Consider the following 12,664-nt stretch of genomic DNA (forward strand, 5'->3'; position numbering starts at 1 on the left):
GTCTCTGTCTCATTGTGGCTTATTTATGGCCGCGTCCCTAATTGAATTGCAGTTTATTTGTCGGGAGCTACTTACACAAAAGCAGCCAGCGCAATGGCCACAATTTTTTAATTAACTTTCGGTGGTGCGGCGCCGTTGGTGGTGCGATGCTGCGATGCTGCGATGGTTCGATGGTGCGAGTGGCCAACATGATTTAAGTGAAACAATTATCAGTTTAAATGGCTTATTGAAATGCGCAAAACATTTCACCTGGAGCACATTTCACAAACTGCACAAACTGGCTAACAGCCAGCGTCAAGCTTTAATTTTATTATTTTTCCAGCGTAACAAGATTAAAAAGTTTTCCACGACAGCCGCTGCCAGTGTTTTCCTTTTTCCCGTGTGCGGAAAACGCGCTGCCACGCCAACGTGTTTGGCGATAGTTGCTGAGCTGCTGCATTAAAAACTTGTTGCTTAATGAAAATGAAAATGAAAATGGAATTGGAAATGAAAATGAAAATGGAAATGGCAAAGGCAGCGGGCAAATGACTCGCTGCCCATTCGACCGCACAAAACAAACCGCAGCAGGAGCTCAAAGGCAAACATCCAATACAAATTAAATAAAAACTAAACCTAAAATCACAGCAAGGCACAAAAGTCACAAAACAACTGCAGCTGCCTCGCCATCACATGCAGTTTTCCATGACAAAGTGCTAAACACTCTTTGCGAGCATCTGAGAGTGGAGCTCGAGAGGCGAGAGCTATAGGTATAACCTGAAATATACGAATTTGATTAGTTTTCAAAAAAACTTATTTATTAGGGAATATATTTAGTCCCCCAATTAAGATCAACTTGAGAACTAAGCACTGGCTACTGGTATTATAATAAATGCATTTATATATATATAATATATATAAGAAAAAACGCACACTATATTCTTTTTATGTAATATTTATCTACTACACATACAATAAATAGTATTGCAATAAAGAGAAAAATAAATAAATAAATAATAAATTAATTATACTAATTTAATGTGTTTTAGCGTGATCAATGATCAGCGCATGTGGATCTGTTTACCTAATTTAGGGGAGCTGCAAGAGAGCATTCAGACTATTCAAACGATAGAGCTTAAAGATCTGAGAAAAGTTTACATGGGTTCTGCGTGCTTGGGTGCAAGAAAGGGGAAAAGGAAAACGGTTATAGGTAAGTATAATGTATTCATGTCATTTCAAGATACTCAAAGAGTTGGCATTGCACTTTGAAGTGACGCTTCGTGAGGCCTATGTTTAATTTGTAGAGCGGAAATCGTAGCTCTTGAACCAAGTCATGACAGGTTGCGATGACCATTAAAAAAAAAAAAAAAAATATTGTAGCTCACATTTGAGTATTACTTGAAGTAAATTTTTGAATTTAAGTTAGCAAATAAAAGCAGAATATTTTTTTTTTAATAATACAAAATATTATTTATTGAATCTTTAGCTAGAGCAGAAAATGAAAAACTTGCAACTTATATACGCATTTCTCTTTTTTTTTTTAAGACTTTTTTCAATAATAAAAAAAAAGTACTTTGGATTTTTTCAGGATTTATTACATTATTTTATTAGAAAACTTCTTCCTCAATTCAGGGCTTCTGAATAAATGTTATTAATAGTTGTCTATAATTTGGTTCAGATAAAATTATACATATGGCTTCAAATTTAATGATTTCAGACACTTTACTTAAACTTTACTTAGACTCGAGAGATGTTCGGAAGAAAAAGTCCTGTAAGCCGAAGTCTATTCCTTGAAATCAATCAATTCTTCAGATTAATATACATTATTTAATTTTAAGTTATTAGGTGACAAACAGTTTACACAGGCGTTGGTTAGCTCGAATGAGATTGAGGAGCTCTCAAAGTATGGCGCTAGAATGAATTACTTATATGAAAGCAAACGCAGAAGGATATATATCAGATATATACATTTGTTCTGTATGATATATATTATCTATATCCATTTGTGTTTGATTTCGTATAAGAATTTAAATTTGAGCAACCCTATTAGACAAATATTTTCTTCTCCTTTTTTATTTCCTCGCTCAATCGCAAACTGAAGTTGAAGTCCTTATTAGGTTTTCGTAAATCGTTCCTTTACTTTCTTTTTTTCGCAGAAATGATGATAGGCCGGCGGTATCAGACCGTAAACACCATTTGTGGTTGGCGATGGTCTAATGCCTTTCATATAGTCCATGGGATAGCAGGACAGCGTCTGGTGCGCCTCGCGCTTGGCCTTGTCGGAGTCGGTGGAGTAGATGCCCCTTAGGCGCTTCATTTCGACATATCGCTTGAAGTCCGCATCGCCATATCTGGCTCGGCTCTCCTTATAGATGTCGTCGAAGCGCGAACACTGCTGCAATTGCGCCTCCGGATACCAGCTGAAGTTCTCCTTCCAGCGGTTTCGCATCTCTACAATCCGCTGCGCTATATTGCGATGGTGCATCATCTGGTCGGTCGTGATGACGCCGTGCATCATTAGGACACCAGTCATCGTAAAAGTGAATCGGAAACTCACAACAATTGGAAAAAGAACTTGTAATCGTGTGTCGAAATGGATTTGTGGTAAATCAATAGAAAATTTATGAAAAGCCAACTTTTAAAGCTTTTAAGTAATTTCAGAGCATGCCAAAGCCGTTGTAGCTTTGGCCAAACTTTTGGGCTTTTATATTCAGTTTTTGGCCTTTTTGTTTGCAGACGACATTGGCTTTACAATTTCGAATCAAAGCAGAGCGCATCAACTGCATGCCAGCAGCCTACAAATTGTGATGAAAAAAAAAAAAAAAAAACATTATAAAATATATTAAACAACAAAGCCGTCAAAATGCGCTGCGGTCAACAAAAAAAAAAAAGTATTTATATATATATATAGATGAGCAGAGCAAGGCAGACAGACTATCCATTTGGTTTGTTGTTTGGGATTATACACGAAATTAAATTCTATAAATTGTGTTTAATTTGGGCAGCCCAACAGAGCTTGAAAACAATTAAAGCTGCATGCTGAGCGAAATACAAATGCAAATGGCAATCCGAATCGAAATTCAAATGCAAAATCCAAGTTCAAATGTTGTGCAGTCAAACACAAAATGAGTTGCTTCCGCACTGATATGCCAGCTGTGCGAGAGAGAGAGGGAGAGAGAGAGAGGGAGAGGTGAGAGGGCGTGGCAGACAGTCAAGGGGAGTGTCACGTTTGGTGCGTCATAAATTTCGCATTATTGCGCGCGTATTCGTGCATAGATGCTCATGCATTTCGGTTAATAAAAACCCCAATGCACAAAGAAAAAGCGAGAAGCGAAATAAAAACAGTATGCAACGACAGCAAACAGCATTACAACAGCAACAACAACAACAGCAACAATAACAGTAGCATCAGCATAGAAAACAAAAAAAGAGACACATGCAAACACACACACACACAGAGACATTTTGATGGGCAACATGGCGTATGCTTAACCACATCCGACTACACACTTCCGCGCATTTGGTGTAACAAAACCGCGCGCTGGCTGTTAACAAATGACTCGATGTGGTCGCCGCCTTTGCCAACGCTGCGGATTGGACCCACAACAACAACAGCAACAACAACAGCTGGAAGAGCAACAAGAGCAGCTACATCAAGTTAGAGTGGTCTGGTGGGGAGTGTGCGACTTGCTAATACCCTGCGTAGATATAGAAAATATTATTGACTTAAGTGTGTATTGTGTGTAGATAGACTTGGCTAATTTGTATGTGCAGCTATTGCATTTGAATGGACATATCTGAATCGATTGTATCGATACTTATCGATAACATACAGCACATAGTATCATTTGACTAAAGTAGGATTTTTAAGTGTAGCTGGTTCTATTATCATCTATTATCTATTATCTATCATCTATCTTCTCTCATCTCTCATCTATCTATCATCTATCATATATCATCTATCATCTATCATCTATTACCTATCATCTATCATCTACTACCTATCATCAATCATCAATCATCTATCATCTGTCATCTGTCATCTATCATGTATCACCCTCACCTGTAATCTATCATCTATCATCTATCAAATATCATATATCTATCTTTCAAATAAGGAAGCAAAACTTTGCCCAATTTAGACTTTCAGTTCTTAAAATCAGTTCCCTATTAAAACCCATCAACAGATCTTGCCAATGGCAAGATGCCAATGGCTGTTCTGCCAATGGCTGTTCTGCTAGTTTCTGCTAGTTTTCAACAGCATTTGGGGTCCTTCCCAATTGGCTTCTATTGTGCACCATTTTTTCAATTTGCTTGCATTTACCTTCTAATAGCTCCCAATATCATTTCATCAACATTATTTCCCTTCATTCATTCCCCAATAGACACCCTATCAATTGCCGGCAGCTCTCATCTATGGTAGTTGCTCTCATCATTCGCTTACTGTGAATTTCCAGGTATTCCGCTACAGTCGACTTACGAACACCGTTCAATTCCATATTTCATATGTTTTCTTCCATGAGATTCCAGTTGCTTGGTAGTAGCACTCTTTCCTTAGTTTCTCTCTCCAATAGTTTTCAGTCACTGTTCAGTAGGTCACAATCGATCAGTTTTCAGTAACAGTTAGTATAGTTCAAGTCATATTCTTGACTCTTCATATATATGAATATCGTATCTGAATATTCAGGGAAATGATAATAAACTGTGCGCAGAGCTCCTTCAACACTATTTAGATATCATTCAACGTATTTCATTAAATTTCCCATATACATCAATTCTAGGCTATCATTTCAAATACCCGACAGACACTCTCCATACTTAATACCCCAATTCACGTCTCCTCCTACCCGTTACACACACTTGCACCAAACCCATCTACCCCATCTGTGTGTACGCTCACTTCAATGAGTTGAGGGTATGACAACTGTGGATGGTGCTGTGGACAACGCTCTCTGGCTGATTGCAGATCTGTAATGACTCATTTCACATGAGCATTTTCGTGGGCTCGGATGGCGGGTGGTGGCGTTGGTTTTGTTGGGTTTGTGGGCTGACTGGTCGGTTTTCCCGTATGGGCGCTCTGGGCACCACTGGCTCTCACATTAAATCACATTCAAATAGCGCGTCGCGCGGCTGCTGCATCAGCACTTGGCATTAGCGACGCTGCCAGCTAGCTGGCCAACAGTTTTAAGTTGCAAATTACAACGGCATGTCGTCGTTGTTTTATACCCTGGCCAAAGTGGAGAGTCGGGCGCACTGTTTGCACTTGTGTTATAATGTAATGCTCCGCTCCCTCCCGGCTCCTGCTGCGGCAGCTGTGGTCAGAGTGCAGCCATTAGTCGCCGCCAAAAATGAAATCTATGCTGCCTCTAACCGTACGCGTGGTTTCGCTACTCCTGCCCCCGCAGCCAATTCGACGTGCGCGTTCTTTAATTAGTCGCACAGGCAAACACAGCGTAAAGAGTCCGGCTGGGTCTAGCTCATTCAACCGCACGAGAAGATTTTGTGGACGTTGGCGTCAAAGGGTTATCGCAACGCCTCCCACTTCCCGCCTCCCACCTCGCACTGCCTCGGCCAACTGTAATTGACCTAAGTACGCGAACACCTCAGGGTCTAATGCGCCACGCCCCCCACTCAAATGCCCACACGCTGCAGCTCTGCAGCTATGCAGCTCTGATGGCAACATGTTTCGTTTATGCATTGCAGCACTGCAGGCGCATGTTCCCATTAAATGGTCCCTGTCCATGGGCGTGGGAGCCAAGGGGGCGAGGGGACCATAATGTCGCCAACTCCAAGTCTATGACCAGTCATGATAGGCAGTCGGGGGACAAGTGACAAGAGCACGTCCTATTAGACGTCATGTAAACAGAAGGGACGCATGGATGGAGTACTCGAACTAAACGCTTTAAATTCCCAAAGTGTGTGCTTGGACTGCGGCTAAGTATGCGGCAGTTATAGTTATGAGAATGCGAACATTTAAGGAGCTAAGGTAGACGTGTGATGGCCCAAAGCAATTCATATGAATAGGCGAAGAATAAAGACTATAAAAAATTTAAGAAATTTATACATATTATCAAAGAGATTCTTATTTCGAAAGCTGGAAGAGTATAACAGCTATCTAAGAGATCAATATGTATATCAATGTTCCCTGACTTTTTTACATGCAAGACGTAATTTACATAACATATAATATAAAATAAAATATACCATAAATATTGAGAATTTTATGTTATTCATTTTATTAGGCTTTAAAATTTCTCTGCAAATTTTTTAAATATTTTTTGTGTTCAGCAATTGATTTTTTTTTAATTTTTTTTAAAATTTTTTTTTTTAAAGTATATAAATAAAATGTTAGTTAACGCAAAATTGAAAATATATATATATTTTTTTTTATGCAATTAATAAATCAAATTTTTTTTGGTAAAATTTTATATTGATTTATTAATAAATATATGTAAAGAATATAATAATTATATGTTATATTATAAATATATGTAAAGAATAATAAAGAATAAACGATATAATATTGTTTTTTGAAAAAAAAAAAAAAAATAAATAAATAAATAAAATAAAATAGAAAAAAAAAATTGTTTAATTTAATAACAAAGAATAAAAATTTCGTTTCCTATTGCATTTTTTTGTTTTTTGTTTTTTTTTTTTTTTTTTTATATTAAATAGTGTAATATTTTATATTTATACAGTAATGAATTTGTAATACTTTAATACAATAGTATAATTATATTATCAAAAAATATATATGTAATTATTTTGTATTATTTATGTGCCAATTTTGTATCTACAACTGTCAATAGTATGTTAATAAACAATTTAAAGTTTATTTAATTTTTTATAATTTTTATTTTTTATTTTATTTTTTGAACTCTTCTCATTTTAAGGTATTCGATCTCAGAACTATTCTGGTCTTTTAAGCTAGCTTGAATCTCATAAATTCATTTCAGCTGCGGCCTAAAAAAAGCTCAAAAATCTCGGTGAACTCAAAATGCTGTTCCACTCCAAATTCAACTGCTATAAAATCCTATTAACAGGCTTTAGTTCGATCTTATCCAATACCTTGCCTAGATTGTAAACTGAATATCAAAGCTTTCTGATGGCGGGCGGAAAAATCATTTGCATTGTTGTGCAATCGAAGTCGAAAAAACTCCGAAAAATTGGCTGCTCGATGGCAACTCGAATATTCGGAGCCCGCAGCTAATAGTTTTTAATGTGCGGCAAAATGGAAAAACTTTTGCGCCGACCCAAAAGGTCAACTACTACATGTGCCAGATAACCGAAAAATCTGGCAAAGTTTTGCGCGCAGCCCCAATAAACCCCCTCTCCCCCGCACAACTCTTCCCTGGCAAAATGCTGACACGGACAGCCGCAGTCGCCATCGCAGCCAGCCAATTGCAGCCGCTGGCAGCAACAATTTTGAGTTTATCACACGTGCCAAATTGTGGGACCAGCAAAGAAATTTACGTGAGGGTTGCACCAGCAACCTCGCACACCCAATACTATGTGTGTGTGTGCGACTGTGTGTGTGTGTGCCATTTGTGATTTATGCAGCGGGTTCAATGCAAAAAGTCAACTGGCCAAGGCATAAAGCGCATAATTTATGTCGATTTCTCAGATGCAAGATGGAAAACCGAGCAAATGCGGCTAATTGACCGATATGTGTGGCCAAATTTAAGGCTCTTAAATATATATAAAAATGTAAAATGTAAAAATGTAAAGCGTACAAGTTAGAGTGTAACTGGCCTGTGTAGATGCAGGTGAATAGAATTCAGAGCTCATCATTTTTAGCGTTATATTTGGGAATAATTTATATATTAACTATATGTTCTCTATGTGATGAGATATGCAATGCCAATCCCCAGAAAAGGGCGTTGGCAATTATAGGCAAATTAAAACTATGATAAGCTTATTCTTTAGTGAGTTGCTTAATTGACAAGCTTAAACGATTTATTATTTTCATTTATTTATATATAGAAAAAATCGGCAATGATATATTATCTATATGCTGAAGTTTATCCATGAATTCTGTGTATAGCACTTCAATTTTACTTATAAAACGGAAGGCAAAGCAATATACGAAATCAGTTTATAGCAACTATTCATATACTATAAACTATTCTATATTCTATTCTATATAAATGACAAGCAAAATAAAATTAACTAATAAAACTAACTAATACTTATTCAGGGCAAGTAGAAGGCCTGCCAGTGTTAATTCTTCAGCTAGTCTTAATTTTAGATGCACTCTAATCTTTAATAAATAAATAAAAAATTAAGTACATAATTATGTAATTTAAATTTGAGTCAGATTTCCTTATATGTACCTCAGATATTTTTTACATTATTTTCTTTTACATTTTAAGCACTTTGTGTATATGACTAAATATTAAATATCTAATAAAAATCTATATACATGCTGGACTGTATATCTCTAGCTAGACTCATGATATGATATGATTTTATTATTATTATTATTATTATTATTATTATTATTTTTTTTTTTTTTTAAATGTAGTTTTTGTTTTCAGAGAATTGCTTTTAATATGACTCCGTTTGGCTTCTTTTATTCAGCCAGTTACATTGTTATGCGATTTTGTGGGCCATATTATTGTTAGGTCTGGCAGTTGCCCACGGTTCAATGCCGGCAGCGAACGAATTCCGACTCCGACTCACGTAATTTAATTCAATGTTGCGTTTCAAATTGAATCTGTTGAAAGCAGCGCGCAAAGCAAATAATCTTAAGTTTTATTCCGTCTGCTTCTTCAGCTATTTCTGCTGCAAATAATATAAAGCACAGGAAATTTCCATTAGCCACGTATATATAAGCAATAAAAATAAAAATGTGAATAGCTCGACCCAAAATGCCAAACAATGGCAGCTTAATATTGCCGAGGTTGCTGCGCAGCTTAATTGAGCAATGACAGCAAATGGGGCTGCTGATGATCCAAGGTGTGAGTGGGGTGGAGTTGGAGGACCACATGAGCAATAGCCGCATCTGGACAGAGGTCAATGGAGCGTTCTATCGACGGCTTATTAGCTGATACAGCCACACACCCACACACACACATGGAAAAAGCACTTAAAACTCAAACCGAAAACCGAAAACGGAAAACTGAAACTGAGCTCAAGAAAATTAATTGCAATAAACGTGGCGAGAACTTGCGACGCAGCCAGCAGACGGCCAAACTAATGAAGTGTCGCAATGGGATAATTAAGCTTTTAATCGCTCTGGCTGTTCCCATGTCGCATGTCCTTCCTCGTTCGCCCTACCCTGCCCCCCGCAGCCCCCTTGACCGGCACTCTCACGTGTTAACGTGCTTAGTTCGCTGAGTAATTAGTATTTTATGATCGATTTGTGCACACACACACACAGACACACACACACATACATAATTTAATTTGCAATTTCCTGAGGGCGTCGAGCGGATGCGACAATGAAACTTTAAATCACGCCAACGGGGCGTCATGTGTGACCAGAAAGTTTCTGCGGCCTGTGCCTAGACAAGAAAGCGCCAACTTAAACAGTCAGCCAAAAGGCAAACAACGCAGTGAAACAACAACAAGAACAACAACAGAAATGAGCCAGGCCAAAGCTTCTTGGCAAAGATAAACATTGAAGGCAGTCTCCTGCTCGTTGTCGACATTGCCATCGCCGTCCTCGTCTTCGTTGTCGCCGTCCATCCAGCTAATCCTGCAGTCGTGTGAAAGTAGCAAAAGCCGCAGCCTTGAGGCTGTTAATCCTTTAAATACAATCACAGCCAGCCAAAAGTGGGTTGACTCTAAGAAATCAAAGTTTAATTTTAAAATAAATAAAACATATAAATAAGAAATGAACGAAATTTGTGTAAACAATGTTTATACATATTTATATATTATATATGATTATGATATATTATATATATGTATAATGATTATATATTATCTATATTATGATTTTTTATTTCTTTATTTAGATTATTTTATGTTTTTATATATTCAGATTATGATAACTTGAGGCTACAAAATCTGATTGCAAATAATAAGAAACAAAATTTATTTTTTTAATTGTATTTATTTATTTATTTTTTTTTTTTTTTTTTTATAGACAAAATATGTTTTACATACAACAAAAATTCGTAAGACAATTATTTGTGATTAAAAATATTTAAAAAAATTTAATAATTAATAATAAAAAAGAAATTATATTAAAAAAAAATAAAATAAATAAATAAATAGGTATGTATATCAATATAAATTAAATGTATGGAATCAAAAAAATTAAAATAAATTGGTCATAAATAAATTTTATTTTCAAAGATACAATTTCATAATTTTATAGCTCATATTATTATCGTAAATACAAATAACAAATATATTGCATAATGAAACTAAATTAGCTCAATTAGGTACTACTTTTATATTTTGCAATCAAAAATCAAATTTAAATAATAATCTGACTAGAAAAAATGTCTATTGAAAGAAATTTCACATTCAATTTAACAATTGTTTAAAAAAAAATAAATAACTAAATAAGTTAAATATTTTGCATATAATCATTTGAGTTTTTCATATTTATATTTTCATAAATTTTTTTTACTTCTTGTCTATGCAAATATTTTTACAATTTCACAGCTTAAACTTTTCCGCTAAACTATTATTAGCAATATTTATTTTTAGCCCTAATATACAAACTTTTTGAACGGCCCACTTGTTTGCCCACACTTGCAAGAAAGGACATAGGGCTTAGTATCTATGTGGGGCAAGTGTGTGTTTGTGTTAGTGTGTGTGTGTGTGTATGTGTGTGTGTTTTGGCCGACATTAAGCTGATTGTTTTGTTTGGCTTAGCATTGAAATGTTGATATAAATTAATTAGTAACAAAAGGGCAACGGGCCAGCTGAAATATTTATTTATACGTTACTCTGCACACACACACACAGATACAGACACACACCCACACACACAAGAAATGAGCCTACAGCAACCACAGTAAAACAAATAGTGCAGAAATATTTAAAAGGTTTGTCGCCCCTATTTGACATGCCAAAAAAAGAAGAGGAAAAAAACTTTATTTACAGCTGGCTTTTTTAGTATTATTTATACATCTCAGTATTTTTTTACGGTATTTACTCATGAGCCTATGCTGATTGATTTATGTATGTATGATAATTGTGCACCTGTAATTGGACATTGATTGAGTTACTGTTTCGAAGTGATTGACCCATTTAATTGAAATTTAATACGACCATAATGCAGAGGCGCCATTTTGTGTGCTATGAGCTCGTTCAATAATATCACTAATTGAAATGCGTCAAATTGACTGACCAACGGACAAGTGCTGACATGACCCGCCCTATGACCCCATGCGATCAATTATCATCATTATTATTTGAATCAATTTGTTTAGCGGTCAGAGCCAAATGCAGATGTGTACAAATTTATGTTTATTTATTGAGGCAAATCGAGCAAGTCACGAGATGAGAAGATTTTTGACATGGGTTCTGCATGGCGGCAGTGTCGAGTTTCAATCTCTGTTCGCTGGCCAGCAATTGTGTCAAGGAATATTTATTTATGTTATTCTATTTATGGAAATTACAACTGGAGTCGTAAATATTGTTGCGGCTCAACAGGTTTTCGGCTGTGGGGTAAAATACTATATGATATTATTTTCTTTTCCTCCCTTTCTGCTCAGTTTGCGGCTTCTTTTCGCTTCAGCAGCTGGCATGGGTTTTCCCCTATTAAAGCTGTATAGTAATATATGTATATCCATTTCTAATGCCAGTTGTTGAGTTGGTTTATGCATACGGCTTTGCTCTGCCTCTACCCACCCCCTCTCTCTCCCTGCTGCCTTTAATTCCTTGATATCGTAGGTGTTGGACAGGTTTAGGCTTTAGGCTTTAGCTCACATGTCAAATTAATTCTTTCTCTCACTTGCTCTCTGCCTCTCCTCTCTCTCTCTCTCTCTCTCTCTCTCACTCCTGCTTTATCTCTCTTGTTGCTTCTGGCTTTAACTTACAAGTCAAATTAGTTCTGAAAGCACTGGCTGCCCTTCTGCAGTATCTTTCCCATTTTCGAGCTCTGTCCGTCTTCCCTCACTCCCTCCCTGGCCTGTAGTTAGTTTGGCTTTGCTCGTAATTCAATTGCAGCCAACCAAAAATTTGCTACGCATTTCTTTCATTTTTCACACCATTTTTTTTTTCACGCTTCTCAGTTGCAATAACAGAACTACGCGAGACTACAGACACACACACACACACACAAACAGACACGCACATGTAAATTGGACTCTGCACTGATGAGCGATGCTCTGTCGGATGTCTGCACGTCTGTCTCTGTTCTCGTTGTCGGTCGCTGCAGTTGTACATTTGCCCGTTCGCTGTGGCAGTTCCATGTTTAATTGCAACTAAAAACTGAAAAAACAACAACTAAAACAACAACGACAGCAACAACAAATTGCGCTTGCAAGTTCTGTGAACTGTGTCAAAACATAAGGGTAACGGGCCACACAGGATGCTGTGACAAGAAAACCATAAAAAACAACATGCAAGAGTGAGCTAAGCAATAGTGAACGACTGGCAGATACCCAGTAAAGTACAAATGGAATATATTTAAGGAGTACGAAAAGGCTTGTCCTATGAGGAAGGGAGAAATGGAGAGAGAAAGAGAGAGAAAGAGAGAGAAAGAGAGAGAAAGAGAGAGAGA

General features: G+C 36.7%; 1 protein-coding gene across 1 annotated transcript; it reads right to left on the reverse strand.

The window, feature by feature from the left end:
• Window positions 1-1,543: 1,543 nt before the first annotated feature.
• On the reverse strand, window positions 1,544-2,670 carry LOC108609893 (uncharacterized). The gene has a single exon (XM_018001668.2). It carries the CDS (start codon window positions 2,507-2,509, stop codon window positions 2,090-2,092), a length of 420 nt encoding a protein of 139 aa, XP_017857157.1. The 5' UTR covers window positions 2,510-2,670; the 3' UTR covers window positions 1,544-2,089.
• Between the last annotated feature and the right edge of the window lie 9,994 nt (window positions 2,671-12,664).

Source organism: Drosophila arizonae, chromosome 3, assembly GCF_054131065.1.
Source record: "Drosophila arizonae isolate 15081-1271.41 chromosome 3, UAZ_ARI_1.0, whole genome shotgun sequence".
Taxonomy (NCBI): Eukaryota; Metazoa; Arthropoda; class Insecta; order Diptera; family Drosophilidae; genus Drosophila; species Drosophila arizonae.

What these genes read in the sequence shown, in the direction of transcription:
- LOC108609893 (XM_018001668.2), bottom strand. Translation starts at nt 2,509, where the DNA reads ATGACTGGTGTCCTAATGATGCACGGCGTCATCACGACCGACCAGATG.